The 24,395-nt window shown below is 48.3% G+C and overlaps 2 protein-coding genes across 2 annotated transcripts; both read left to right on the forward strand.

Moving 5' to 3' along the window:
- The first annotated feature begins 138 nt into the window (after window positions 1–138).
- On the forward strand, window positions 139–5,153 carry LOC113977116 (somatostatin-2-like). Its single transcript, XM_027702951.1, has 2 exons — window positions 139–1,758; window positions 4,821–5,153. Exons 1-2 carry the CDS (start codon window positions 1,657–1,659, stop codon window positions 5,034–5,036), a joined length of 318 nt encoding a protein of 105 aa, XP_027558752.1. The 5' UTR covers window positions 139–1,656; the 3' UTR covers window positions 5,037–5,153.
- A 101-nt stretch (window positions 5,154–5,254) lies between these two features.
- Window positions 5,255–23,874, forward strand: MASP2 (mannan binding lectin serine peptidase 2). Its single transcript, XM_027702950.1, has 7 exons — window positions 5,255–5,392; window positions 13,806–13,899; window positions 18,060–18,203; window positions 20,482–20,701; window positions 21,687–21,864; window positions 22,133–22,264; window positions 23,667–23,874. The coding sequence occupies exons 2-7, from the start codon at window positions 13,871–13,873 to the stop codon at window positions 23,678–23,680; spliced, it is 717 nt and encodes a 238-aa protein (XP_027558751.1). The 5' UTR covers window positions 5,255–5,392; window positions 13,806–13,870; the 3' UTR covers window positions 23,681–23,874.
- Window positions 23,875–24,395: the final 521 nt, after the last annotated feature.

The raw sequence follows: 24,395 nt of genomic DNA on the forward strand, positions 1-24,395 counted from the left end.
CCTGCTCTGCCTCAGCCCCTGGAGCTTCCCTGCTCTGCCTCAGCCCCGGGCTGGCTGGGAAGTGTTTGACAGAATCCATTACCCGGCAATTCTGATAAACCAGCCAGATCAGGTTCAAAGGAAACAGATAATGTTTCATCTGGAAGTGGTGCGTGGCAGCCACCTCTCACTTGGGGAGGGTGAGAAACAAGGAGGTTACAAAGTTTTCCAAGAAAATTCGTTTCCAGAAATTGCTAGATTGTTACTTTTTCCCCCCACAAGGCTCTGTGACTCAGAAAAGGGTTTTTCTGTCTTTCAATGAGGGAATCAGCATTTCTTTTACAGTGTGCATGGAAGTGGTGGCATCTTTTCCCTCAAGAGCTGCTGTAGCTGGCATTAGGAGCTGGATTATTTGCAGGCAAAGTTCCATCATGCTGTTTCCAGGCTCTGTAATGCTGGTAAGAGCAAGAAATGGGGAACAGGTTTTTCTGCCTTCTGTTCTTAGTTCTGCCACAGCATCCCCGGGCCAAGTCACCTCCCTGTGGGTTTTTTTTAATGTGCTAAATTAGGATAACAATTTATCTTTTGATTGTCATTTGTTGTTAGGGTCAGGGGAAGAGTTGCCCTGAGGCAAGTGCTCCTGGAGAAAGGGCTGGTGGTGAGCTGGGATCTCAGCTCTGCATCTCACGGGCATGTGGCAGTGACAGGGACAATGCAGATAGCAGTGCTACAGCACTTTCTGCTGGCCCAGAGACCAGTCCCACTGCTGGGACAGCTTTTGGGGCAAGGAAGAGGTATTGTTAACTGCCGACCAGGAGTGGAGGAACACACTCCAAGCAGCCTGTGGTCAGTGCCAGCAGAGCATGAGCCTTTTTAAGCCTCTCAGGGCAAAGCAGCTCCAGCTCTGACCAGCCTTCCAGTACTTGGTTTTTAACAGATTTAAACCCAGTATCTCCACTGTGTTGACCTGCACTCCTGGGATAGGTTCAAGAGGGATTGAAGCAACACTAGGAACAAGACTCCATAACCCCCAGCAGGCTTCCAGGTGGTCTGATGTGCATTTTCCAGACAGAGGATATAACTGCACAGCTGCAGCTCTGTCCCCATGTTACCCTACAGAGAAAGCCAGGCGTGTTGGCATCCACAGTGAGATGCACTGCTGGATGCAGAGACCCAGATCCAAACACCCTGAAAGCCTGGAGCTGTTTGGACACACCAGCTGAGGGTCCAAGACCATATCTAAGTACTGGTGGCCAGAAGTTTTACCTCTTCCCTCTGAACCATCCAGGTTTGTGCAAGCTGGTGGCCTCTTCTACCCAACGTTATTTCCCAAACAGAATCCAGCTAACCAGGAGAGGCACAGAGAGTGCCTACAATTTCTTGGAGTGAAGAAACAGCATGTTACTGGAGTGTCCCAAGCCTTTGCTTCCTCAGTCTCTGCAGGTCTGGCACATGGAGAGCCCAGAGGCACTGAAGTATCCCACTCAAGCAGCCAAGTGTTAACAACCTCTCCAAAGTCTAATTTGCCTTTGATATAGACTTAATTGTTTGCGTCACCCACTGGGCTGGGGGAGGGCTATAAAAGGGGCTGCAGCCATTGTCTGAGGCAGAAGAGAGCCCAGGAGCAGCTCCCTCTCCCAGTCTTCCTCGTTCAGCACCAGTCCCAGCCCGTGCATCATGCAGCTGGTGGCCAGCCTGGTGTCTGTGCTGCTGCTGGTGTGGAGTGTGAGAGCCACGGCACTGCCTGGGGAAGAGAGACTGGCCATGCAGAGCACCAGGGTGAGTAAAACCCACCCTGGGCAGGAGCTGGGCGAGGACGGAGCCAGGGGAGGGGGGATAAGGGCAGTTAGGCTTTGCCTGATGCAAACAACTCTCCCACCCCTCTATATTCCAAGGCACTACAGCTTCACGTGCTGCTGACCCTGGGGCTGTTCCTACAGCTCTACCCAGCTGATTTAGAAAGGTACCAGATGCCAGGGGCTGCAAAAGTGAAGTCTGAGCTAAGCAAAAACTGGCAAAATGAACAGCAGAGAGCAGAGGGAAAAGGAGAAAATATTACTGAAATGGTACAGCATGAGAGAATAAAGCAGAGTACTAGGGAGGGAGAGAAAAGATACATAATTGGTAAAATGATCAAGGGAGATGATATTTTAAATAGGACTCATGGGAAGGACAAATGTTTAAAAGATGGGTTCAGTAGGAAAGTAACAGAGGAATCATAAATGAAGTAATTATATCAGAATAAAATTGCTTTTTCCAGAGTCGTATTCACAAGGGGAGTTATACTGACATAGTTCTGCTAGAATAATTACACTCTGAACCAGCACAGCTCTATGCAGTGGCAGAACTTATTATAGCAGTATAATTACCCTACCAACTGGCAAAACCCTAATATTATAATGGCTAGAGCACTATAATAACTTTATTTTGCCGTGCTGTTTCCCTAAGAGGCCAAAGGGGTAGGAAGCAATAGCATAACATGATTACAAGCCCTGTTTTCTTGCCCTCGCCCCGCAGTTCTCTCACCTGCATGTTCCCTGCCATCCCTGATGTTCCTCTGAGCTCTGGTTAGCCATCAGTCCAGTTCAGGCTGTATCCATAAGGCTGCTGTTATTCCAGAGAAGGGAAGGATCCCAGTGTTGGTTTCACAGGCACCAACTTCTCCTTTGTGCGTGTCCACATCGTTTTTTCTGTCTTAGTGTTGGCTCTGGCTCATCCATCAGTGTCTTGCTGCTCCAGGAGTGGGCTCACATCCCATTAACAACAAAACTGGCTGCAAGAAAGAACCGTGCACAGTGTGAGGTGCTGGGGCTGGAGTTCTGTCAGATCAGGGCTCCTGCAGCTGCCTGGGATTAACCCTTCTGGGGATAACTGGAAACTTTCAGCTCCGCATTCTTATAGTAACGAACCCAGCACTTGAAAAGTAAACTCTTTTCTTAAGAAGTAAATTCTGGTGCAAATCCCAGCTGCTAGGGAAAAAAGAAACAAGTTGTAGGGAATAAACTGATAAATAAGGCTTTGGTAAAAATTAATTCGTATGTAATGACTCTTAGTCTTCTGCGCACTGTTGCTTACAAAATAATGATACAATTAAAGAGAATCATTATATCTATTATAGAGCATTCTACAAACTGAAAACCTGTTAGATACTGATGAACCAATCCCTGCAGTCACCACTGCTGTAACTCAGACAGATGTTTTAAGTAAGAAAAATACTGAGATTTTACACATAAGCCCCTATAAAATGCATTACAATGCAAAAGGAAGATGTGTTCCCTCTGATGGATGGAGCACAGGGAACGGAGCAGCTCCCCAAAGGTTTGCCCCAACCCACCGTGCTGAGACGTCAAACTGCTCCCAGAGAGTGTGGATCTCTTTGAGCACAGCTCCAGGCAGAAAGGATGTGAGCAGTGGATTAGTGCAGGGAAGAGCTGCCAGGTTTCACCGACAGCCACAGCCGATCAGGCAGAAGGAATATCCCCTAACACGGACTGAGCTTTGCCTTCCCCACCCCTCAGTCTGAGGCCGCTGGCTCTGCTCGGAGCAGGTTATTTCCAAACACAGCACTTACAGCCAGGAAAGAAGCTTCCGAGGAAGACGAGACCCAGGAGACACACAGGGGGTTCCCCCGTCCCAGTCTATCTCCCAAAGGTTCAAGGCATTTCTGTACTTGCAGCACAGGAGGAGGAATCAGAATGAGCACAAACTGTCTTTACCTTCTCTTCTGCCACAAATACAGCACGGGGCTTTTCTGTGCCTCAGTTCCCCTTGTGCAGAAGCAAGGGTTGTTACTAGAGCTAAGAAACTGATTAAAAAATGCCCATAAACCCTCTGTAATGTAAACTCGGGATAATTGCTGCTGCCTGTATTTATCCATCTTTTGAGTTGCTCACCAAGTGGTCCTTAGTGAATGCTGGTGCTGACAGAGACAGCAGTCCCAGCAGTAAATATGGCATTTGTGAGGACTGACATGGAAATGTGCTTCCAAGATTCCCATCCGCATGGGAAACAGGATCTGTTCCTGTCAAACCATCTATCCCAGCTTGGCCAGTACCAGCTGTCCCTGCTAAGGAGCCACAGAGACCAGGAATGCTCAGGCATGAGATAATTCTTCAGATTTGCTAAATGTAAAGTTGAGAGAAACACAATAATTCACGGCTTGTACTGGCAGAAATCTCTCAAACCCCAAAACACAGGCTCTGCTACAGCAAAGGGATGGAGCTCAGCAGCTCCCATTTCATCCCACCTTCCCCCAGGATCAGGCTATGGAAACACAGGTTCTTGTTCTAGAAATACAGCTGCCTGTCTCCGCTCATGCCATATTTTGCTGCAGACTTTGGGGCATCCCTCTCCTTGTTGCATTTCGTTTTACAGTGGGGTACATCCCCCCGTGAGCTTAATTTAATATTGCTCAGGACCCTGTGCCTCTTCCAAGGATCCTGTGCCTTTTCCCTGACCTTCCCAAGGTGGATGCCGGGCAGTCAGAGCAGTGAAGGGAGCACGGTCTGACCAGGGGAAGAGGCAGCTTGGCATTCACTGAAATTTAATTAGTGCCGGCAGCGAGGGACTTCACAGCCAATTCAAGCCTATTTGTTAGCAGCTCTTTTCCAGCTATAACATGGCACATGTGAGGGTCCAGCTGGCTGAGCTGGACATGGAGGGGAGACGGGAGCAGTGCCCTCAGCAGCCACAGATCCCTCAGCTCTGGCACAGCTCTGCCGATGGGAAAAGCATCGGCTCCGAGGGCAGGACACCAGGGATGGCAGGGGGACACGAAGGGATCTCGATGGCTGTGGGGGACAGGCTCTCCGTGTGTCACTTACCCTGCTCTCTGCCCACAGGAACAGAGCACAGTGCGGAAGGACGCCATCCTGAAGATGCTGGCAGGCCTGCTGGACGGCGTGGATGTGGGGCATGAGGTGGCCGCCCCGGACCTGGAGGAGGAGGGCAAGCTGGAGGAGGAGCGGGCGATGCTGGGCCGGCTCGCCCAGCTCTCACAGCGGGAGCGCAAGGCGCCCTGCAAGAACTTCTTCTGGAAAACCTTCACCTCCTGCTAGTGCTGCCCAGCCTGGCCCTGCCAGTCTGCAAACACCCTCCCCACTCCTTGTCTTCCTTGTCCTCCCCAGTCCCCTTGCTGTGCCCTCCACCCCTCAGAATAAAGCATGGCGCCTCGGGGACTGTCTGTGCCTCTGTGTGGGGCGGCCATGGGGGGTGGCGGCCATTTTGTGGGGTGGCTGTGGGGGGCAGCGGCCATTTTGTGGGTCAGCCATGGGGGGTGGTTTGTGGGTGGCCATTTTGGGAAGGGGCTTCACAGTTGTGTGGGGGCTGTGAGGCCAGAGGAGCCCCTCAGTGGAGCAGGGGCACAGCCATCCCTAAAGCTGCTGCAGCTGCCCCTCAGCCTCTGAGGGACCAGGTGGGTGTGCGGTGAGGCGCTGGGCAGCCAGGGCTGTGCCCCATGGGGAGGGTCCTCAGTGCCAGCCCTGGTCAGGATAAGGTGCCGTGCCACGATGGAGAGAGACTGGTTTGGTGCCACTGCAGCTCCCTGTGCTCCTTTTCATGCCGGCTGGGACTGGGGATGGCTGGGTGAAGCACCCAGGCAGTGCTGTGCAGGTGTGGGGTGCAGGGGCAGTGCCTGGGGGTGCTGCGGAGGGGGAGACATGCCTAGAGCCTGGCCCAGTTCTTGTTTGTCAGAGCAGTTCCTGGGGTGCTTTTGGGCTGAAATAATGAAATCAAGGGGCTGTGATCCCAGGTTCAATAGCTCTGACTCTGCTCTGATTCTCTTCAGGTTTCTTGGTGTCTTCTCATCTTGCTTAGAAACAATCAAAAAACACCTGGGTTCTCTTACTTACCTTCTTGGGTGCTATTTAGCAGGGTCTGTAGTTTTATTCCTTTGGGCTTGCTGAGGAGCTTCTTGAACCTTATTTTTAGAACTGACAGGTAGTGAAGAGCGATGGACAATAGGTGTGTGTGAGTTCACAGGTATTTCCCTCTGTAGAAGACTGCTGAGTCCTTGCTCTCACATGCTGGCAAAAAAAAAGGTATGAAATTCAATTGCCCTATCTGCTTTAATCCTTAGTATTAATGAGTTGAATTTCAGAGATCTCTTACGTTGCTGGCAATGGCCACACAAAATAACAGACTTAAGCGTTACTGAGCCCGTCCCCAAGACCTGATGAGAACGAAAGGTAGATATTTGTAATGCCTTCCTTTTGAGCCTTTACATTTTGTTTGAGGATGCCAGTGACCATGAGGTCGCTCATCTCAACAGCAGCGTTTTGCATTAATCAGCAGCCAGCCTGTTTTCTGACAGCTGAGGTAACGCTGCCCCTCTCTCCCAGTAATGAGTGATACCACAGCTCCAGCACCTCCACGGGCTGGCTGCTGCCACTCTGCTCACACTGCATTTGCACCGTGTCGTTTGCCACAGAAATTTCTGGCCGTGTTGTCTCTGGCTTGCAGGAGGAGTTAGAGCCCTGTGGCTTGTTTTATTTTTCACTCCATAATGAAAAATAAGATCCTTGCTGGGGGAACTCGGTGACTCGGTATATGGGTAATGGGATATGGAGCTTCCCAGCTGTGTTGCCTGAAGCACCCAGCTAGGATGGAGACCTGGTTTTGTGCCTCATGTTACTGCTGGCATTTAAATTTCATCATTACCTCCCTTTCATTACCTCAGTTTCCCTGTCCTTAAAATGAAGTGAAAGCTCTCTACACCTACGTATCTTAGGAAAAATTATAAAAAGAGGCAAGTGCTGTATAAGAGCTAATTATGGCCATTACTATTACTAAGACCTGTGTAGCAGTATGTGACCAACCGGGATGCAAACACCTTAGAAGTGTTCTCATAGGAATTGCCCTATTATCCACCATTAAATCTGGTCTGTGATCAGAATGCTCAAGACAATGTGTAGTGAAAAAGAGAAACCCCAGAGCACATGGACACAGGGATTGCCCCTGGCAGAGCCTGCCTGTTCAGGAAGCCGTGTGCTGTATTATTTAGTGGTTCCTGGAGGAGAGAGGAGTCTGGCTGCTCTCAAGGCTGGAAGTAAATTTGGAAGTTGAGGTGCTCTTTCATCCCCACAGATGGTTCCTGCTAAGGCAGGCTGAGGCGCTGGCTGAGCCCCAAGGGGAAGTGTGAGTCGCCAGCGCACGTGCTGTGGACAGGGGCCAGCACAGCTCCTTCCTTTCATCAGCTGAAATCAGTGTTTGACTTGGATCGGACGGGGCAGTTTCTTCGGTAAGTCGACGTGCTGAGGCTGAAGCAATGTGAGGTCCTGCCCGAAGACTTGTGTCAGGGAGTGTGGCAGGAGAAATCACCTTCACTGGGAGGAGCTTGATAAATATGTGACATATCTGGCCATTTTCTGTTTGCATTTTCACAAACAAATTGTGAGCCTTCTAATGGCATGTGTCAAGTAGACAGCAGTGAGAGCATGCTATTTCTCTTTTAGGTGCAATAGCTGATGTACTTTAAAGTCTTGTCACAGCTCAGAATAATGTGTGTCTGTATGAGCAAGTGCAAAATACCTATGAGATTTTTAAAAATGTGAAAAAGACACATTAAAAGGAAAAAAGATGTCAAAGGCAAACTTTTAAAGTCAGCTAGCACACACAGTGCTGACCTCACCTAATCCAACTAGTTCAGTGGTATTCACTGTGTTTATTTTTTTTTTAATGTTTTTAACCTCAAGGTAGCTCATGCTTATGCATCAACTGCACACAAGTGAATAAATTATCATGGGGACAAGTTCAGCTGTGAACCTACAGCATATTCAGTACCCAGGGGTAACTCTGTGGCTGCATATCCTATTCCTTGGTATATGTGAAGTAGTCCAAGGTAGGTTATACCTTGGTGAGAACAGAGTAAACCTCATTTACTCCGAGATCAAAGCACATGCATATGTGGACAGATATGTGGATGACAGAGGAACTAGGAAGGTGTTTATTTGAAATGTAGTACCCTCCATGGTGACTTGTTTGTACGTGCTTTTGTGGTGAAGATCTCGTTTTAATACACCGTGTGCGTTTTCAGCTTCAGACAAAGGAGAGGGTTCCAATCTGACCAGACTTACAAAGATCCTGTCAGTCTGCAGGTAGCCACAAATGGAGTTAAATTTAGTGGGAGCACAACAGGGCTGCCTGTCTGGTGGTCCTGTGCCTGTCAGTCTCAAGCAATGCGTGGCCTGCGAGGCACCTTTGGCATTGATTACAGCTACAGAAAATTGAAGTTAAACCTGGTACTGCAGGGAGAATGAAGCATAAGGCTGCACAGGGTGTCTTTTGTCTTATGTTGTTATTATATTTGGCTCTGCTCAGAAACACTGAACGTGTGTTTGAAAAGCAGTCAGCCCATTTATTTAAAAGAAAATCTGTTTCTGAGGTCGATGGCATATGAGCAGTTAGATGCAAACTGGGAAAGAGTAACTGGGTTTACACTAAAGGGGAATTTTTTTTCCAGTGTGGAGGGAATTCTGCTCTTGCTCTTGGTCATAGATTAATGTAGTGGCTCACAGAATGTGTTCCTGTGGGATGCTTGTTTTTGACAACATCCATCTGAGAAGCTGGTGGTTTAGATAACAACAAACTTTACAACATTCCTGTGACACAGAAGTGCTACTTTTATTTATCTTTCCTGGTGGTTTGGGCTGGGAGATTTGCCTTATGCCTTGATCTTGGTGATCTAAGAGACATTGCTTTGTATCTTGTTTTTAACTATGATGCCTCGTGTACCCCTGCCCATGGCTCTGCTGACCTTCCTTCCACGTGGGGTTTTGTTGAGTGGAAGAATAACACAGGTGGTCAAACAAGGCATTTGTTCCCTCCTTGTTACTCTCTGTAAATAGTTAGTTCAGTGACCTTGTTCTCTGAGCTCTGAAAGCCTCTCTTCCCTGTGAAGTGGGCTTTGAAAATTTAACTTCAGTCACTTCTCTGAGCTCCTGCTTTCACAAAGCCCTCAGCAGCAGCAGCGGGTTGTAAATGCCTTTTACATTCCATGAAAACTGCTCGGTGAAAGTTTCTGTTACCTTGACCATTCACTCGCCAGTAGCTTCATGTAAGAATGTGCAACACAGGAAATCCTGAGTACAAATGACTTGGTGAACTGGGAGGATGTCTGGCACAGTGGATTTTTCCTGTCTTTGCTGAACCCTGAAGGAACTTGCAGGGATTTGAGAGGAGGATTCCAGGGATTGAGGAGGAGTTGCTGGAGCGCTGCAGTTTTTGTAGGCTTGGTCAGAAGGACAGGCAGGGTGTTAATGTGTTGTGCTTTTTGGTGACACTGTGGTGTAAAGGTCTGTGCACTGTAAAAGCCTGAAGATGGGAAATCAGAAGGTGCTCTCTACTGCATCAACAAGGATTTAAGAGATGTAGCTTTTTGTCAGGGATTCATAAGGAATTACAGTCAGAGTTACCACTAAGGCAGTAGATGAAGTGCAGGGAGGTAAAAATCAGTTATCCAGAGACACACAGCAAAGTGGGACCTGTCAGCATAGGGAGAACCTTCAGGATGAAGATTCTGGCAGAGCATTACTGCAGAATATCTATTGTGGGTAAAGTTGCTTTTTATTCCATAATAATCTCTTAGCCTTTAGAGCAGGGAATATTTGAGAGTCAGGGAGCCTGTGTCATGTAAGTGAGACAGGAGCTAATGGAGAACAGCTCACTGCTGTTGATCAGCTGCTGTGAGTAAGCCCTGGCAGAAGCCTGGGAATACAAGCAGAGGCTGTAGGAGCTGCCAGCCTGTATCCCAGAGCCTGAGGAACAGCTGTACCCCACGCAAAGGGAGAGCAGGAGCTACCTGTGCTGAGCCTGGGAGCCTTCTTGTCACAGGCGTGTCTGATCCGTGTGTTCCCCTTTGCTAAGTCCAGCACCTCTGGAGCTGACTGAGCTCTCACTTTCAGATTTGTATTTCGTTTTGCAGACAGGGGAGGGAGGTGCCAGATGAAAAAAAGCCAGCATTTCAGTCCCTTAAGACAGGAGCTTTGGAGAGAAAAGCCAGCATTTCAGCCTCTTAAGAGAGGAGCTTTGGAGAGAGCTGTTTGAATCCAGATTCAAACCTTCCAGCATGTCTGCTTCCCACTTGTTAACATTATGTAGGGCTCATAGAAAGTCTCAGAGGAAGCGTCTGGGAGGTGAAGGAAATGTGAACGATTCAAATCCATGTCTTGCACCTCCCCAGAGAGTGTCTCAGCCCTGAGTGGTTGGCTGGGCTGGATGAGGCTTGTTGTCTAGAAGGACAGAGTGCACAGGGGAATAAGCTGTGCCAGAGGAGAGAGCATACTGTTTCCCTGGGCTCGGGGCACTCAGCTGGGAATGAGGAATTTCTGTTCTAGCAGTACCTTTGGGACCTGGAGGACTCTTGTTTTAAACCAATTAATGTTTAGCGTAAAACAAAAAAAAATTACGAGCAATCTTTACAGCTGGGACCTTGTTGAATTTGGCTTGAGGTCAGGCCTACTTCCTATTGTAAGGCTGCTGTTAAAAATGTCTTCAGTTTTACTAGGCTGTGCTTGGCTAGTGTGTTTTAGTCTCTTCTTGACAGCCATTGAAGAAGCCAATGATTTATGGCTGTGGAAAGCTGCCCACTCCTGGCTTGTACCTTCCGGAAATTGTCCAGGAGATATTTGGTTCCTCAGATGATGATTTTAGAGTCCATCACTTAAGACACATTTGGTCACTGTTGGATAGAGGGGAGAGTCTTCAGATCTGGTTGTTTTCAGCGTGGCTTTGTTTATGTATTTGAACAAGAGCAGATTATCCAGCTAGCACTGAGTATATTGGTCTGCATTAGTTAATGAACCAGGCATGGGCAGCAGCTTAATTAGTAGAGAAAGGGAGAGTATTTCTATATAATAGAGAAAGGGAGACATAACATTTTACACAGAGCTTTTAATTCTTCCGATCAGGACAAGGCTCTGTGCAGGGAGCCCCTTGCTCAGAGCGAAACCCAGAGGTCAGGATAAGTCTCCATGAAAGCCTTTTCTTTGCTCCTGAGAGCTCTGTCCCTGGCCATGTGCTGCCAATCCAGTCAGAGTCCAATCAGTCCCATGGTGAGAGGTGCCCTGCCAGGAGCTGAGGTGCAGGTGTGCACACAGGGAGCTGCAGCTGCCTAAAAGGCTGGATTTACACTTTAGGAGCCCAGAGCTGTGGGGAGCAAACAGCAGGCCTTGTGCTCTGAAATGCTGGCTCACAAAGAGTGCTCATCTTCGTCCCTGAACTGATGAATTTACCCACTGCTGGGAGCCAGTGGGCTGGAAAGTGCCTTCTGATTGCTCTTCCTGAAGGATAACTGAACCCTGTCCAGTGCTGGAAGGCAGCTGGTCATTCCATGGGACAGAGAGGGCTAGAAGCAGAACGACTGAGAAGAAATGCTGCTGGTGGCTTTTTGCTCCATTCCAGGGTAAAAATGGGAAGCAAACAGGAGGGTAGGGACCACAGTCCAGGAAGTCTCTCTCTTGGGCACAAGATGTGGCTATGTCCCAGTTCTGCCCCTGGTTCTGGGTGTGTGTCCCTCTGAGCAGTCGCAGCCCCCAGCAATGCTCAGGGTGATGTGCCAGGCACAGCCCCTCGTTGGCAGCTCCAGTGTCAGCTGTGGGATCTGGGCAGGCACAGAGACAGGTTAATATGTTCCCTGTTCTGTAAGCCCTGCTCTGACAGCTGGTCAGCTCTGGCTGCAGGGCTTCACAGCCTCTGAATGGCAGCCCATAAATCAGAGCTGGCACTGAAAAGAGGAATTGTAATGAGGGCTGAGAGATTCAAGGAGAATTGTTTTCCCGAGTCCCATCCCATTTTCACACATACACATACAGACACTTGCCCTGTCCCTCAGAAACACTTAACTAGGCTTCACCTCTCTGGGAAGATGGACTGCCTGGTAAATGAGATGTCATGGGCAAACACTGCCCTTGCATTAAGGGGATTATTTCCAAATTATTTGAAGAGGCTTAGCACGAGGGAAGAAACCATAAATAACAAGGAACAATTCGGAAAGTTGGAGGCGGCTTCACGAGCCCTGGAACTTCCCAGTGCAGAGAGGAAGAATGGAGAGTCCTGCTGGAAAGTGACCTCTGATTCCCGTGCTCATTGCACAGTGCCCTCAGTCACGTGTTCTCATATGTGGCTGTGGAGGCTTCTGCTGTGTCTGCACAAGGCTTTCATAATAATAAAGCAGTTGTTTAATTTATTATTATTATCTGTGTTGTAGGAGGCAGTGCAGTCCTTCAGCTGGGGCTGGTTCAGCAGCCTGTCAGGCCTTCTTTTAACAGATCTGCCCCAAAAAATGCAGCTTCTCACGCTGCAGATCTTTCAGTATGAGCAGAAGAGGTGAGATGGGAGAGGAGGAAAGTGAGAACATGTCAAGACCATCAGCAGAACAGGACACTGGTGTATAGACTTGCAGATCCAGCTAAACTGAAAGTTGGCATCTCTGGATTCCTCACCTGTCTGAAGATCGCAGTGTATTGGGGGGAATATTACAGTCATACAAGAATAAAAAGCTCACAGTCTTTGGAGACTTTCTTAAATGAAAATATGTTTCAAAGCGAAAAACCATTTGGTCCATCTGTGTCCCATTACCGAGCTGGGGCCATCATCCATTTTCATTAGCCAGGGCCTGAGCACGGGGGTGGGGACAGAGGCCCAGGCAGCTGCCCTGGACACCAGGCTAAGATGCACCATATGGAAAAGCCTAATGTATGTTAACAGGCATCAGAGCCCAAAATTGAAAGAGTAATGGCCCATCCACACACAGGAGCCTCAGCGAGAGAAACTCAGCACCAATCTGTCAGCTGCAATTCTGGGTCATTACAGGGCTGCTGAGCACAGGCCAACAGACAAGTTGGAGTAATCTGACTTCAGCAAGAGCAATTCCCCCAGCTGTGTGAGCACTCTGGCTCAGTTCCCTCCTTGCTAACATACATCAAACAAAGCATCTTCCTTTCCTCGGAGATTCTTCCCACTGGGCCTCGGGGGATTCCAGCCAAACTTTTAAATTACATGTGATGATCTTTTAATTTGCTGGCTCTGTATTGCTCTTACCACGTCAGATGAACACATGCCATAGCCAGGCTGTTTCCCTTTTGCCTGCCCCACACAGGTGTACTGAAATATCTTCACTTTGACCCCCCCAGAATTTCTTCTTTTAGTTTTAATTGTTAGCTAAGGGGGCTCAGATCTTAGCTGAGGGCCTTGCCATGCAGGCTGGAATGGGGTTAGATCCAATATCCTTGTACAAAATTAACTCTGCATGTAGCCAAATCATTTTGTTTGCCTTTCCAGTGGAGCTGAGCATTGCTGGGGCAAAGTAAGATCCTGAAGCTGATGGCTGGTGGAAGTCACTGGCAGTTACTATGGCTGGGGCAATTTAGGACATAGTTTCATAGGCTCTGTGCCTAATTTTAAATTAGAGGGCTGTATGAATATGCCAAGTTTCCCTTTGCTTGCCAGCAGGCCCAGTGCCTCCAGGGCACCTCAGCAGTTTCCAGTAGGCTTTTTCTGCACACAGCTTGGAGACTCAACAAGTGGTGGACCTGCTGGTAGTAAATACAAACAGGTGGCAATGTGTCCAACAGGTGTGAAAAAGTCACATTTGTAATCACCTGTGTGCAGCAGTCAGGTAACTCCTTAATCCAGGCGGTATTTGAGTGCCAACACCTGAGCATTGGGTTTTGTGCAGCCAGGTTATAGCTCTGCCTGTCTCTGAATTGCAGATTTTTCTGAGTCAGAATACAGTGCTGTGTTGGCACGAGCTCACCCCTCCTTTGTGAGGCTTCTGCTTAATTGGGTTTTGTTGAAAACTCTATTTAAAAGCTCTTGTTTTCTTTTTGCAGATTCCCTCTATTGTTCAAGCTTTAGTCATGACTTCTGGCAAAGCTTTGGCATTGTGAATTTCATAATGCTGAAAAGTGAGGAGAAGGAAGCCAGGTAAGTGTCTCACTCCTTTAAAAGACAGAATTAAATTTCTCTGTGAAACAACAGCACTCTGACCTCAAATCCAGGTGCTTGACATGGCCCAAAACAAAGGGACACAGGATCAAATGGTGTTTTGGATGTTATGGCTTTGTGAAGATTTCTGTGAGGGGAGCAAAGTCAACCAGAAAAGCTGAAGAGTAAAATGTTCATTCAGGGTACAACTCTTGCTCTGCATTTTGATAGGCTTGGGGTTTTTCTTTCCCCTCTAGGGCAAGAAACAAGAGCTTCAGGATGGAATTTTGTGAAAAATGAGCTTACATCTAGACTGAAAGACAGTGGTTTGAACACTTCCAGTTCTTTTGTGCAAGAATAGATTTGACATTTCTACCTTAAAAATAAGATTGATAAAGCCAGTCTTTGTTACTTCTAGAAAACCTCTAGAAGGTACCTAGTACCTCGAAGGTATCCCTAATTTCTCCTCCAAAGAGAGAACAGTCAGAGATCCCAGACTTCTTTGAAGGGGGAGCAATTTGAAATAGTTGAGAAAAGCAATTTTTTTTCTTTGAAGTGGTCAGCAAAAGTTTGGCACAGCTGGTTGCTTGGTAGGTTTGTTTCTTATTCCTGGAGTGCTACAGGCATTTTAATGTCCAGGTTCTGATTGATGGGACTGTTGGCTCTAACACGCTTTCAATCTATTTTCTCCAAGGCGGGAATGAGGTCGTGTGTATTCAGTGAGGGATTTAGCCAGAGGGAAGATTTGTCCATTCCAGTGTATCACACCAACTCTTTAATGTCTGAGCAGTAGCTCTTATTTTGGGAATGCTTTGGGCTGGCTTTACTGTTTGTCTAGATTAGCGAGGTAATAGCCTATTTGTTACAAAAAAATTGAGGTTATGCACAATTGCAGAGGAGCCTGTTGCAAGTGGGTTTAATGAATTTGCCAGTCCTGATGCTGTTGAAGCCTGTTTTTCAGCACATTTCTCAGCTTCTTCCTCTTCCTGAGCAGGGAGGGAGCCTCAGGAATTTACTGTCTCCTGCAGTCTCAGCAAGTTGTCCATTTGGGAGGAGAGTACAGTCCTTCATGGTGTTAATTAATGCACATACATGTAGAGGAAGAACAGTCATGAAAGAAGGAACAAATGGAAGGGAGGTGGAAATAGAGACAAGCAGCCAAGCTCTGACTTCCAAAGGCAGACCTTGTGCTCTCAGCTGAGAGCACCTTGTCTGCTGTGGTTTGGGGTGGAAGATGAGGTCTGGGTTCCCCTTTTTTTGAAAACCCAAGGTTTCATCCCGATGTAGTGGTGGTTGCTCTGCTCTGCAGGGTCTGGTTCTGCAGACAGGGAAAGGTTTAAGCCTTGTTTAACAGAGGATACAAGAGTGGAGGATTACATGGGAACTCCAGCAGGAGACGGATATGGTTCTGCCAAACTTGCTTTGCAGTTCTCTCCTGACAGCGAATGGGTTTGGAGAGAAGCTGCTGCTCGAGTGGATCCTCTTGCTGGAGGGAATGCACGTGCTAAGAGCTGTTTCCAAGCTGGCAAGTGACTTTCCAGGCCTTCCAGTCATCCTGGCAGGTGTGTAACCCCAAACCACTCTCTCTAAATGAGACTGTGGTTCCTGGGTGGATGTTCTGGGAGCTGAAAAGTCTCCTAATTGCTCTGCAGGGCCAAGCTGCTTGCTGAATGAGGCTACAACAGGTTTGAGGGAGGCTTTTCATTACCCTCACTCTGTTCACAGTTGGGAGTTCCTGATGGGCTTATCCTTGGTTGGCCTTTGGTACAGAGGTTTGTCGTATTTTTCTTTCTTCTCACTTTCCTTCCCTGCTTTGAGACCTCATGTTGGACAAGACATACATGCTGGACATGTGATTCACCCACCCCCTTTGTCCCTCTTGGCTGTTTGGAGGCAGGTTTACCCAGGGAAAATGTGTTGGCTGTGCCTGGAACGTGCAGAGCATCTCTGCTTGGAGAGAAGACAGCACTATTTCATAGCTTTGGCTGTAGCTGCATCTGAATTGTAACTAAATCCTCTTCCCAGCACAAGCAGCTGCTCCAGTGAAGTCACAGACTTGGAGCTGACCCAGCAGACGTAGTGCAGCTACCAAGGGTGTGGGTGGGAGCGAGACAGTAGCTGTGTGAGCTCCTTCATTTCCTGAGAGCCAGGCCAGTGGGACTGGGGGCACAGAGGAAAAGAGTCTGACCTGGGCAGTTCTTGTGCTGCCTTCCCCACGACAGAGTGGGAGTTTTTTCCAGGAGGAGGCAGAGTAGTGTGTTCAGCATCTCTTACTTGTGTCATACTCTCTTCCCAAGGGAATGAGTGTGTGCAGTGCAGGGATTTAGCCTGGAATTTGTACAGCCACGTGCATAAATACACACACATCTATCCATGCAGTGGTTGAGATGGGCTGGCAGAGGTGAAAATGATGTGCTGATGGATCCTGCAGCTGTGCAGTTGAACAGAACCTACCCATCATTTTCAGTATGTACACACACATGATGTATAAATTGTGTGAGCTCTGTAGTGCTCCTGAAGAGGTCATGTTTCCCAGCCTGAGGCCAGTCCCACACAGGTGATGGTCACCCTTGCTTTTGAGAGCTCTGATCAAGCCAGAGGAGCAAAACTATCAACCACCATCTTTACTGCAGAGTTTCTGTTGATCTTCCTGGACAATCCGAGCTCAGATCTGAGAGGTTTCAGATGAGGATGACATTGTGGAGTTGCATTGGCTGTCCTTTGGAAGTCAGTCTGTGCAGGGTAAAGAGGCCAAGGCCAGTGGTTTTTTCCCTGCTGGAGAAATGTTCCATAGCACTGTAGCAGCTGGAGCCTGTCTTTGCAAACAGAATATAGAGCAATGAGGTGGCAGTAGACAGCGTGGGAAGGAGGAAAGCCTGCCCTAACTGATGAAAATGTCTTGCCCCATTGCAGGAGCTTTCCCTGCCTCCTATTTTTCCCCTGGCAAGATTATTTTTTTCTCTGTTTCACAGCAACCAGGCTCTTCCCCCTGCCCCACTCCATGCTCTGCTTGCTCCGTCTGTGTGCTTGTCTTTTGATGTCAGTCACGCTATTTGATTTGTGATGAGGAAACAGAACGTCTTTTCCTCTGCTGCATTTGCTTCCCCCCGTCCTCTGAACCCCTCAGTGCAGGAGGATGGGATTTAGCCATGGAACAACAAGCATCCCAGCAATCTCTCAGGGCTCTGCAGAGGCAGCTGGCGTTTGGGAGAGAAGGGGCAGTGGGGAGCAGTGTCTTCAGGGATCACAGCAAGCAGCTCTTTTGCTCATTTGCTGCCCTGGTTGGTGACGCAGGGACAGCCCTGCTCTGTCAGATGAGTGCACTGTGCTTTCCCTCCATTCATGACCCAGCCTCTTGCTTTGGCACTGTACCCGGGTTTCAGACCCAGAGGCACGTTCAGGTGCTCACTGTGCTGTTTATTATACCCGAAACACCAGCCAGTGACTGCAGTGCTTTCCATGGCATTGCTGCCAGAGTGCAGGTGCTGCCTTTCAAAGACCTGGAGGTGGTTTTGTCCCCAGCACAAGCTGATTTCTGGAGACACTGTGTGGTTTTGCATGGTCCATTTGAGAATAGAGCTGTCTGGGACTTTTTTGATTAAGTGGATGGTGGAGCTGTATTGATTTCATTTTTACAGGAGCTCAGAGTTTGTTACAACTGAAACTCTTTCTGTAGGAACACAGCTTAGGCAAAGGCTACCTCAGGTGATATTTTTGCAGTTTTAAAACTTGAGGTCAAAGGGAAATCTGAACTGAAGGGCTGCCCCATGCCTTAGCCTGGATCTCACAGCACTTAGGTGGCAGCCCCAGCAGCAAAGCTGCTTTCCAGCCTTCTCATCTTTTTGGTTGGTTCCTGCTGGTGTCTGGTTTTGCAGGCAAAGTGGAGATCCAGTCTCTGGTACCAGCCTGAGGCACTGTGCTGGCTGAGCAGCTCTGCTTTTGCTGGTTTATTCATGTGTCTGACTTTGCTGTCTGCACTCCCTGTTGCCACAGGAGGGATTTGAAACCTTTCCTTGACAGACCTCAGTGTCAAGTAGTAAAAGCATATTCTGGGGGACTGTACAGTGTCTGAAGGAAAGTGTGGGCTCAGACAAGGACTCTCCAAAATCTCTATGTCATTCCATACTCTTCCATTCCACAGAGGATTTATTTTTTCCAAGGGAAGTCCTTTCTCTGAACCTTGGCCTGGCGTTTCTGTTGAGAATGCAGCTCACCTTTGTGCTCCCTCAGTCAGCCCTCAGCATGGAAGGAGACAGGGGCACAAGAAGACAGCTGGTCAGACTTCTCAGGAGGCATCATTCCAGGTAACACCCACATTTCCTAAAGTGAATCAGTAACTCAGCAAGTCCCAGGGCACTGGAAGCTGCAGTGACATGGATGAAGTGCACCCAGCCTTAGGGCTGGCTCAGTCCTGTGCCAAGGGGAGACTGGGGACAAGAGGAGCATCTGTGTGGCCTGAGGTCTGCTGTCACAGTGCTCCCAAAATACTACTGCACCTGGTGATCTGAGCCCAGTGGCCCTTGGAGCTGGAAGGATTCTGGATGGAGAAACAGGGTCAGTGTTTTTGGCGTGGTTCACATCAGGTGCTTCTCCCCAGACCGTGCCAGGGGAAAGCTGTGTGTGCACCAAGCATTCATCTTCTCAGGCTCCAGGGGTACAGTTTACTAAGGCAGCTGTCTGGGTCCAGTAACCCTCAGCTGCAGGGGCCTCATCAAATTCAGGGCTGTGAGAAACCTTTCAGACCTAAGATCAGAGTTGACTCTCCGTGCCTCTGCCACTGAACCGAGCAGGAAGCCTGATGGGGGATGCTTCTGGAAGTATTTTTGCCTGAGGGAATCAGGCAACAGCTCAGTTAGGCACCGATTGATTTTTTTTTTTGCAAAATTTTCCTTCTCTTCCCTCATTTCCAGCCAGTTTAAGGTCCACATCTATCTTGTTGATAGGATCATTTTAACAGCTAGTGGGCCATGGGAAAAGCCAATCCCCTCTGGGTTCTTGTCCATTAGCTGTGTTTGTAGGTACTGCTACTACACAATTAATTATTACTGCTACTACTTTCTCCTTCACTTTTATTAAATGGTATTTTCTGTTTGCAGTCTGCTGAATGGTTTCTTTGCCTTAGTTTTTGCTCATGTAATAACTCCTGCTTTCCTGCAGTTTCACTGCCTGGGGTAATGATTTTTTGGCTGCTCAAAAGGTGTCCATTTAATTAAAGGATATCTCTGGATAAATTTTCTCTCTGTGCAGTGCAGTGGTCTGTTCCCTGCTACAGACCAGTTTTCCCACTCTCTGTCCAGTTTTGTCAAGGAAGAGGTGGACCTAGGCTCAGCATTAATGTATCTGGCTTTTCACCCTCTTTTAAATTTGGGCCTGTCTCCATGTGCACTGGAATAGGAGTTTTGTGGGGAAACTAAGTGCTGACTTGGAAAGAAGCAGCCTGCAAGCAGTGGAATTAATAAAGCTTTATGTCCTATAGGCATTGACTCTCCCAGTTGAATTCCCTGGGCGGTGTGAAATCCCTCTGTGGACCCACAATGTTTAGAAGAAATTTGAGTTATTTTTTTTAGCGTGCCTGTTTTACCTTATGGGCGTTCCAGGATGGGCAGGGTAAAAAGCAACCCATGCATATGAATAAGGCTTGGAGCAGGTTTGCACTGGGTTAAAATGTACAGCTGAGAACTGGAAGACTTTGGCATCTCTGAAACTCGTGTGTGCTGTAGTGTGGTGTCCCTGAGTATTTCTGTGCCATTACACAGAACCACCTAACGAGGCTCCTCACTATTCTAAAAACACTGTCATGTGCCCCATTATTTTGTCCCTAACGCCTTTCTGCTCTGACAACAGAAGGAACTACTCCCAGTACCGTGCTGGTTGCATTAGTAGGATTGTGGATCAGCTGGTTAGAGGGGAAAGAACATTGCCCAGCTCCCCGCACTCCCTGCGCAGACACTGAGCCACCTCCTCCCACTGCCGCCTTCCCACAGAGCAGCGATACTACAGTTCCCTGCAAGAGCCTGCAGCATTCCTGAGCCAGCCGCTCCGTCCCTGCCTGCCTCTCCTCGTCCCTGACTGAAGCCTGAACACAAGCCTGGTTTTTAGTGACTGCTGTTCCCAGAACTCAGCAGGCTGAAGGGGGTGGAAGGGAGATAAACATCAGAGTTCAACATCCAGACAAACACAGCAGAGCACACGCAGTAAATACATCCACCCCCAAATGCAAATACACCAGCAGAGGTTCCTTGCCCGGGGCTCAGAGCGGAGCAGGCTCGGACAGGAGAGCAGCACCATGAGGTGAGTGCGGTGGCAGGGCCCTCCCCAGCTCCTCTGGCCACTTGGCTTTGTGCAGGCTCTGGAAGGCAGGAACATGTGTCTCATCTTGTTTAGCTGCTACTGGAGTATGGCTGCACTGATTCCACCCGATTTCTTCCACTGTCAAATGAGAAGGGTGGTGGGCATGAAGATTTCAGCGCGTGCTGAAATACCTGATTTGGTCTCGAGCCTGGCAACTTAGATGTGTGGTTTTGGGCTATGATCTGAGTTAATGCTCACTCTTCCTCTGTTAATCTCTGTTCCTTGACTCAGGCTGTTTGTCTTGCTGGCTGTGCTCTACAGTGGAGTGAAGAGCAGTATTGTGCCACAGAAAATGTATGGGAGGATCACGTCCCCAAACTTTCCAAATGTCTACCCAAACCACAAGGAGAGAATTTGGAATATTACTGTCCCCAAGGGATATTCTGTCCGTATCTACTTCACCCATTTCAACCTGGAGCTGTCCTACCTCTGTGAATATGATTATGTGAAGGTATGTGTAGGATGGGGTGACATGTAGCAGGCTGAGCTGTTAAAAACTGTGTTTATGTGATCCTGGGCACATGTAGGACCAATAAAACTCTTGTAGGCACTTGATTCTAGTCTGCTTGTAAAGTTCAGGCTCAGCTGATTTCTAAATGATGTATTTATTGAGGCCTACAGGACAAGAAAGCAGAACTGGGAGACCATAAAATATAAGTGATGGTCTAAACAAGGTGCTGTCAGCTTGTCTGAGCGGGCACTGGCTGTGGTGTCTGCTGGCTAATGTGACAAACAACCTCAGGAAGAACTTTTTTGTGTGGGCCTGATGCACATCCAAGAGGGAGCTGTGTACACAGGGAGTGTGCAAGCCCAGTTTCCATCTGATAGAACCAAACCAGGCTCTTCCCACTTAGAAAGATCTCACTTCCATGGTGTTATGTGGCAAGTTGCTCCCATTCCCCAGATCCATGTTGCTCTTCATGTACTTTCCTTTGGGCAGGATGGAGTACTCCTTTCTGGTAGGTCTGTAGCACATAGCTCCCTCTCTGCCATGCCCAGCATAAACCCCGTGTGTCAGAACATTTCTCTTGTATTAAAGATAAATTAAGAACTGAAACTGTAATAGGTGAATCATAGAGCAAGTGAGTCACTCATTTAAAGACACCTTTTACTATACGTTTGAATTTGTCAGTGTGTGAAACTTTTTCTTTTCACCCCAGTTGCCTTGGGCTTTTTACCAAGATCTGATTGTCACTGAGAGCACCAAGTTAAAAAGAAAGGAAAAAGGGAGACAAAATTATGGGGCTAAATCACAGAGAATGAGGGAAATCTTCTCTTATCTGTCCTTGGATGTAGACTGATCTCCAGAAGCACATTTTGAGAGCATCCAGACCTCCTTCCTCACACCGTTAAACAAAAGATTCCAAGCCATGGCGGCAGGTTGGGAAGATCAGTGCTCTGTGCTCATCTGGTGGATTTGTCTGCCTGTTTTCCAGCTGAGCTCTGGTGGGAAGACCTTGGCTACACTGTGTGGAAAGGACAGCACAGACACTGAAGAGGCTCCAGGCAACAAGACGTACATCTCCATGGACAACCACCTCACAGTGGTGTTCCGCTCCGACTACTCCAATGAGAAACCATTCACGGGCTTTGAGGCCTTCTATGCTGCTGAAGGTAAGAGATCTTAGATGGAGATGAGATCTTAGATAAGAGATGTAGATGGAAGAGCCACAGCTGTGGTGGGGTTGGTGCTCTGCTGTGCTCTGTGCTGCTCTGTGCTGTGGGTGTGGGGTGGGAGATGTTTTGTTGTACAGAGGCAGGTGCAGAAGGGCACAGCAACCAAAGGCAAACAGCCCAACCTCTCAAAACACAGAGCGGCTCAGAATGAGAGAACACATTGTTGAAGGGTGTTGTTTGCCTGATTCTGTGCTTTGCTCATTAGATATTGATGAGTGCAAGCAGCTGTTGGATGGTGAACCCCTCTGCAATCATCACTGTCACAACTACGTGGGGGGCTACTATTGCAGCTGCAGGGTTGGCTACACACTGCATGAAAACAAGAGGACGTGCACAGGTGAGCTCTTGATAGATCAGGAGACACTTCCCTACCAACAACATCCACTTAAATCCAGTCCTAGCTCTAACAGCAAGGTGAAAGCTGTGGGGTTTTGCTGTCATTTTCACTATTCCCTATTCACCTGGTGCAGCTGGAAGGCAGTTCAGGGAGTTGGTCAGGGCTGGGAGCAGAGCCCTCCTTTGCAGAGTGCCTGTGGGCTAATGGTTGCCATTAGGGACAGCAATTTTGTGTGGCAGTAAAATGGTGCTCTGGCACTTGGTTGTGGTTACTCCTTTAGGTGGGTTGAAGAAACTTGCCTTACACTTCCCACCACAGACACTTCCGTGTTCATGGCTGCCAGTGCAGCCAGTCTTGCAAAACTGAGTATATCTTGTTCCCTGGGTACTGAGATACTGAGTAGTCTGGACCCAAATTAGTAGATGTGTTGGAAAAACTGACAATTGAGTTGTGCAGTCTAATGGAGAAATAGTTTTCTTCCCTGAAAGGACACAGGCCAAGAAGCAGCACAATCCACATGTCACTGACACCAGCTACCATGATCCACTCATTAATGGGAGGCTGACCAGGCACGGATCTCTTGTTCAGAGGGCTCACAGTGTGAGATCTCTCACTGCTCCTCAGGTCAAACCAGGAGAAAAGATCAGCACCTCAGGATTCCCTGTGCAGTGAAACACAGGGTGAGAGGTTCATCCTTTGGGGGTGCAGCTTTGCCACCTGGAGCTTAACTCTGTCTGGACAGAACCAGCAACACACTGCTCATAAATACTGTCAGAAGTGGAAGATGGTTTCCTTGAGCTCCCCTGTGCTGAAATACAGAATTGGATCCAGCTTCCAGTGCTTAAGGTTGCCTTGGCATTTGTCTTCCCAACTCCAGCCTATTACAAACTCTCTCCAGCCGTGGCTGCCTGGGTGTGATTCAAGATTCGAGCTCCTCATGTCTCCAGTGTATTGGAACAGACTGTCCTAAAGTGATGGCTTTTAGCACAAGTATATGGATTTACTGGCACTGTAAAGCCTGTGCCTGCCCTTAATGTGAAGGTGCAAACTGGAAAGCTGTGAACTGTCAGCTCTGCACTGACCATTCGTGTGTGCCCGGTTCTGTCCCTCTCCTTGAACAGAGCCTGAGCACAGGGAGCTTCTCAGCAATAGCAGAGGGCTGGGCTACCTGGGTGGAGGAGTTGGGAATTGGGAATTGTTGTGGTGCAGCTGATGTGCTGGAACCTGTTCACATTTAGAGCCCTTAGATTCAGGGCTGCAGCTGCTCCAGCCACTGGGCTGCAAAGACAAGGTCTCTGCAGGCCTCCTTCATGAGATGAGGGCAAAAGCTGCCCCTGTGAGTGTTGGGCTCCTGCCTGGGCAGGCTGCTATTGACAGGCTCTTTTTCTCCTTTATTTTCCAGCGTCAGATAATTAAACTTCTCCTGGCTTAGGCAGAGATGGAGACAGATGTTCTGGGAAGAGCTGGTTTCCCTCCCTCCTCACCTGCCTGTTGCAGTCTGCCCAAGGGCTGCAGGCTTCTCTTGCTCCATGACTTGTCTGTTGTGGTTCCTTGCCTTTCAGACCTGCCTCCTGCAGACAATAAAGAGGCTGTTCCTTGTTGAAAGCTGATGGCAGCCTCTGGGGCATTCATTTTCTCACATTTCCATGTGTCACTTGGGAAAAAAGAAGGTAGATAAGGCAGGAGCTGATAAGAGGGGAGCCATTGTGAAAGGCCCCTGAGCATCACAGCTAAACATGAAGACTCTTGAATTTCTTGTCCAGCTCTTGTTGCTTGACTTTCCACAGTTCTTAAACTGCAACAAGACCATGACCACACCTTTGTTCCCTAATGGTCCTTTTAGATACGCTCCTGTCTGCACACAGATTTGTAGATTGAAACTTGCTATTCAAAGCCCATTCACTCTTTGGAAAAGTCTGAATTTTATTTTATCCCCATTTTGTGACTCTGGCCATTTCTCCACTGGGAGCCTGGCCTCATGGCTGAAGTGTGTTCTGGTAAGAAAAACTTTGGAGTTCCAGGAGTTTGGTAAAGTCATATGAATGTCACAGGGCAGCTGAGGTGTCTTTTCTTCACAAGTGCCCTCCTCACAAAGATGCAACACCAGGAATGCTGTTCTTCAGCTCAATTA

This window comes from Neopelma chrysocephalum, unplaced genomic scaffold (assembly GCF_003984885.1).
Source record: "Neopelma chrysocephalum unplaced genomic scaffold, ASM398488v2 Primary Assembly neopelma1_200, whole genome shotgun sequence".
NCBI classification, from domain to species: domain Eukaryota; kingdom Metazoa; phylum Chordata; class Aves; order Passeriformes; family Pipridae; genus Neopelma; species Neopelma chrysocephalum.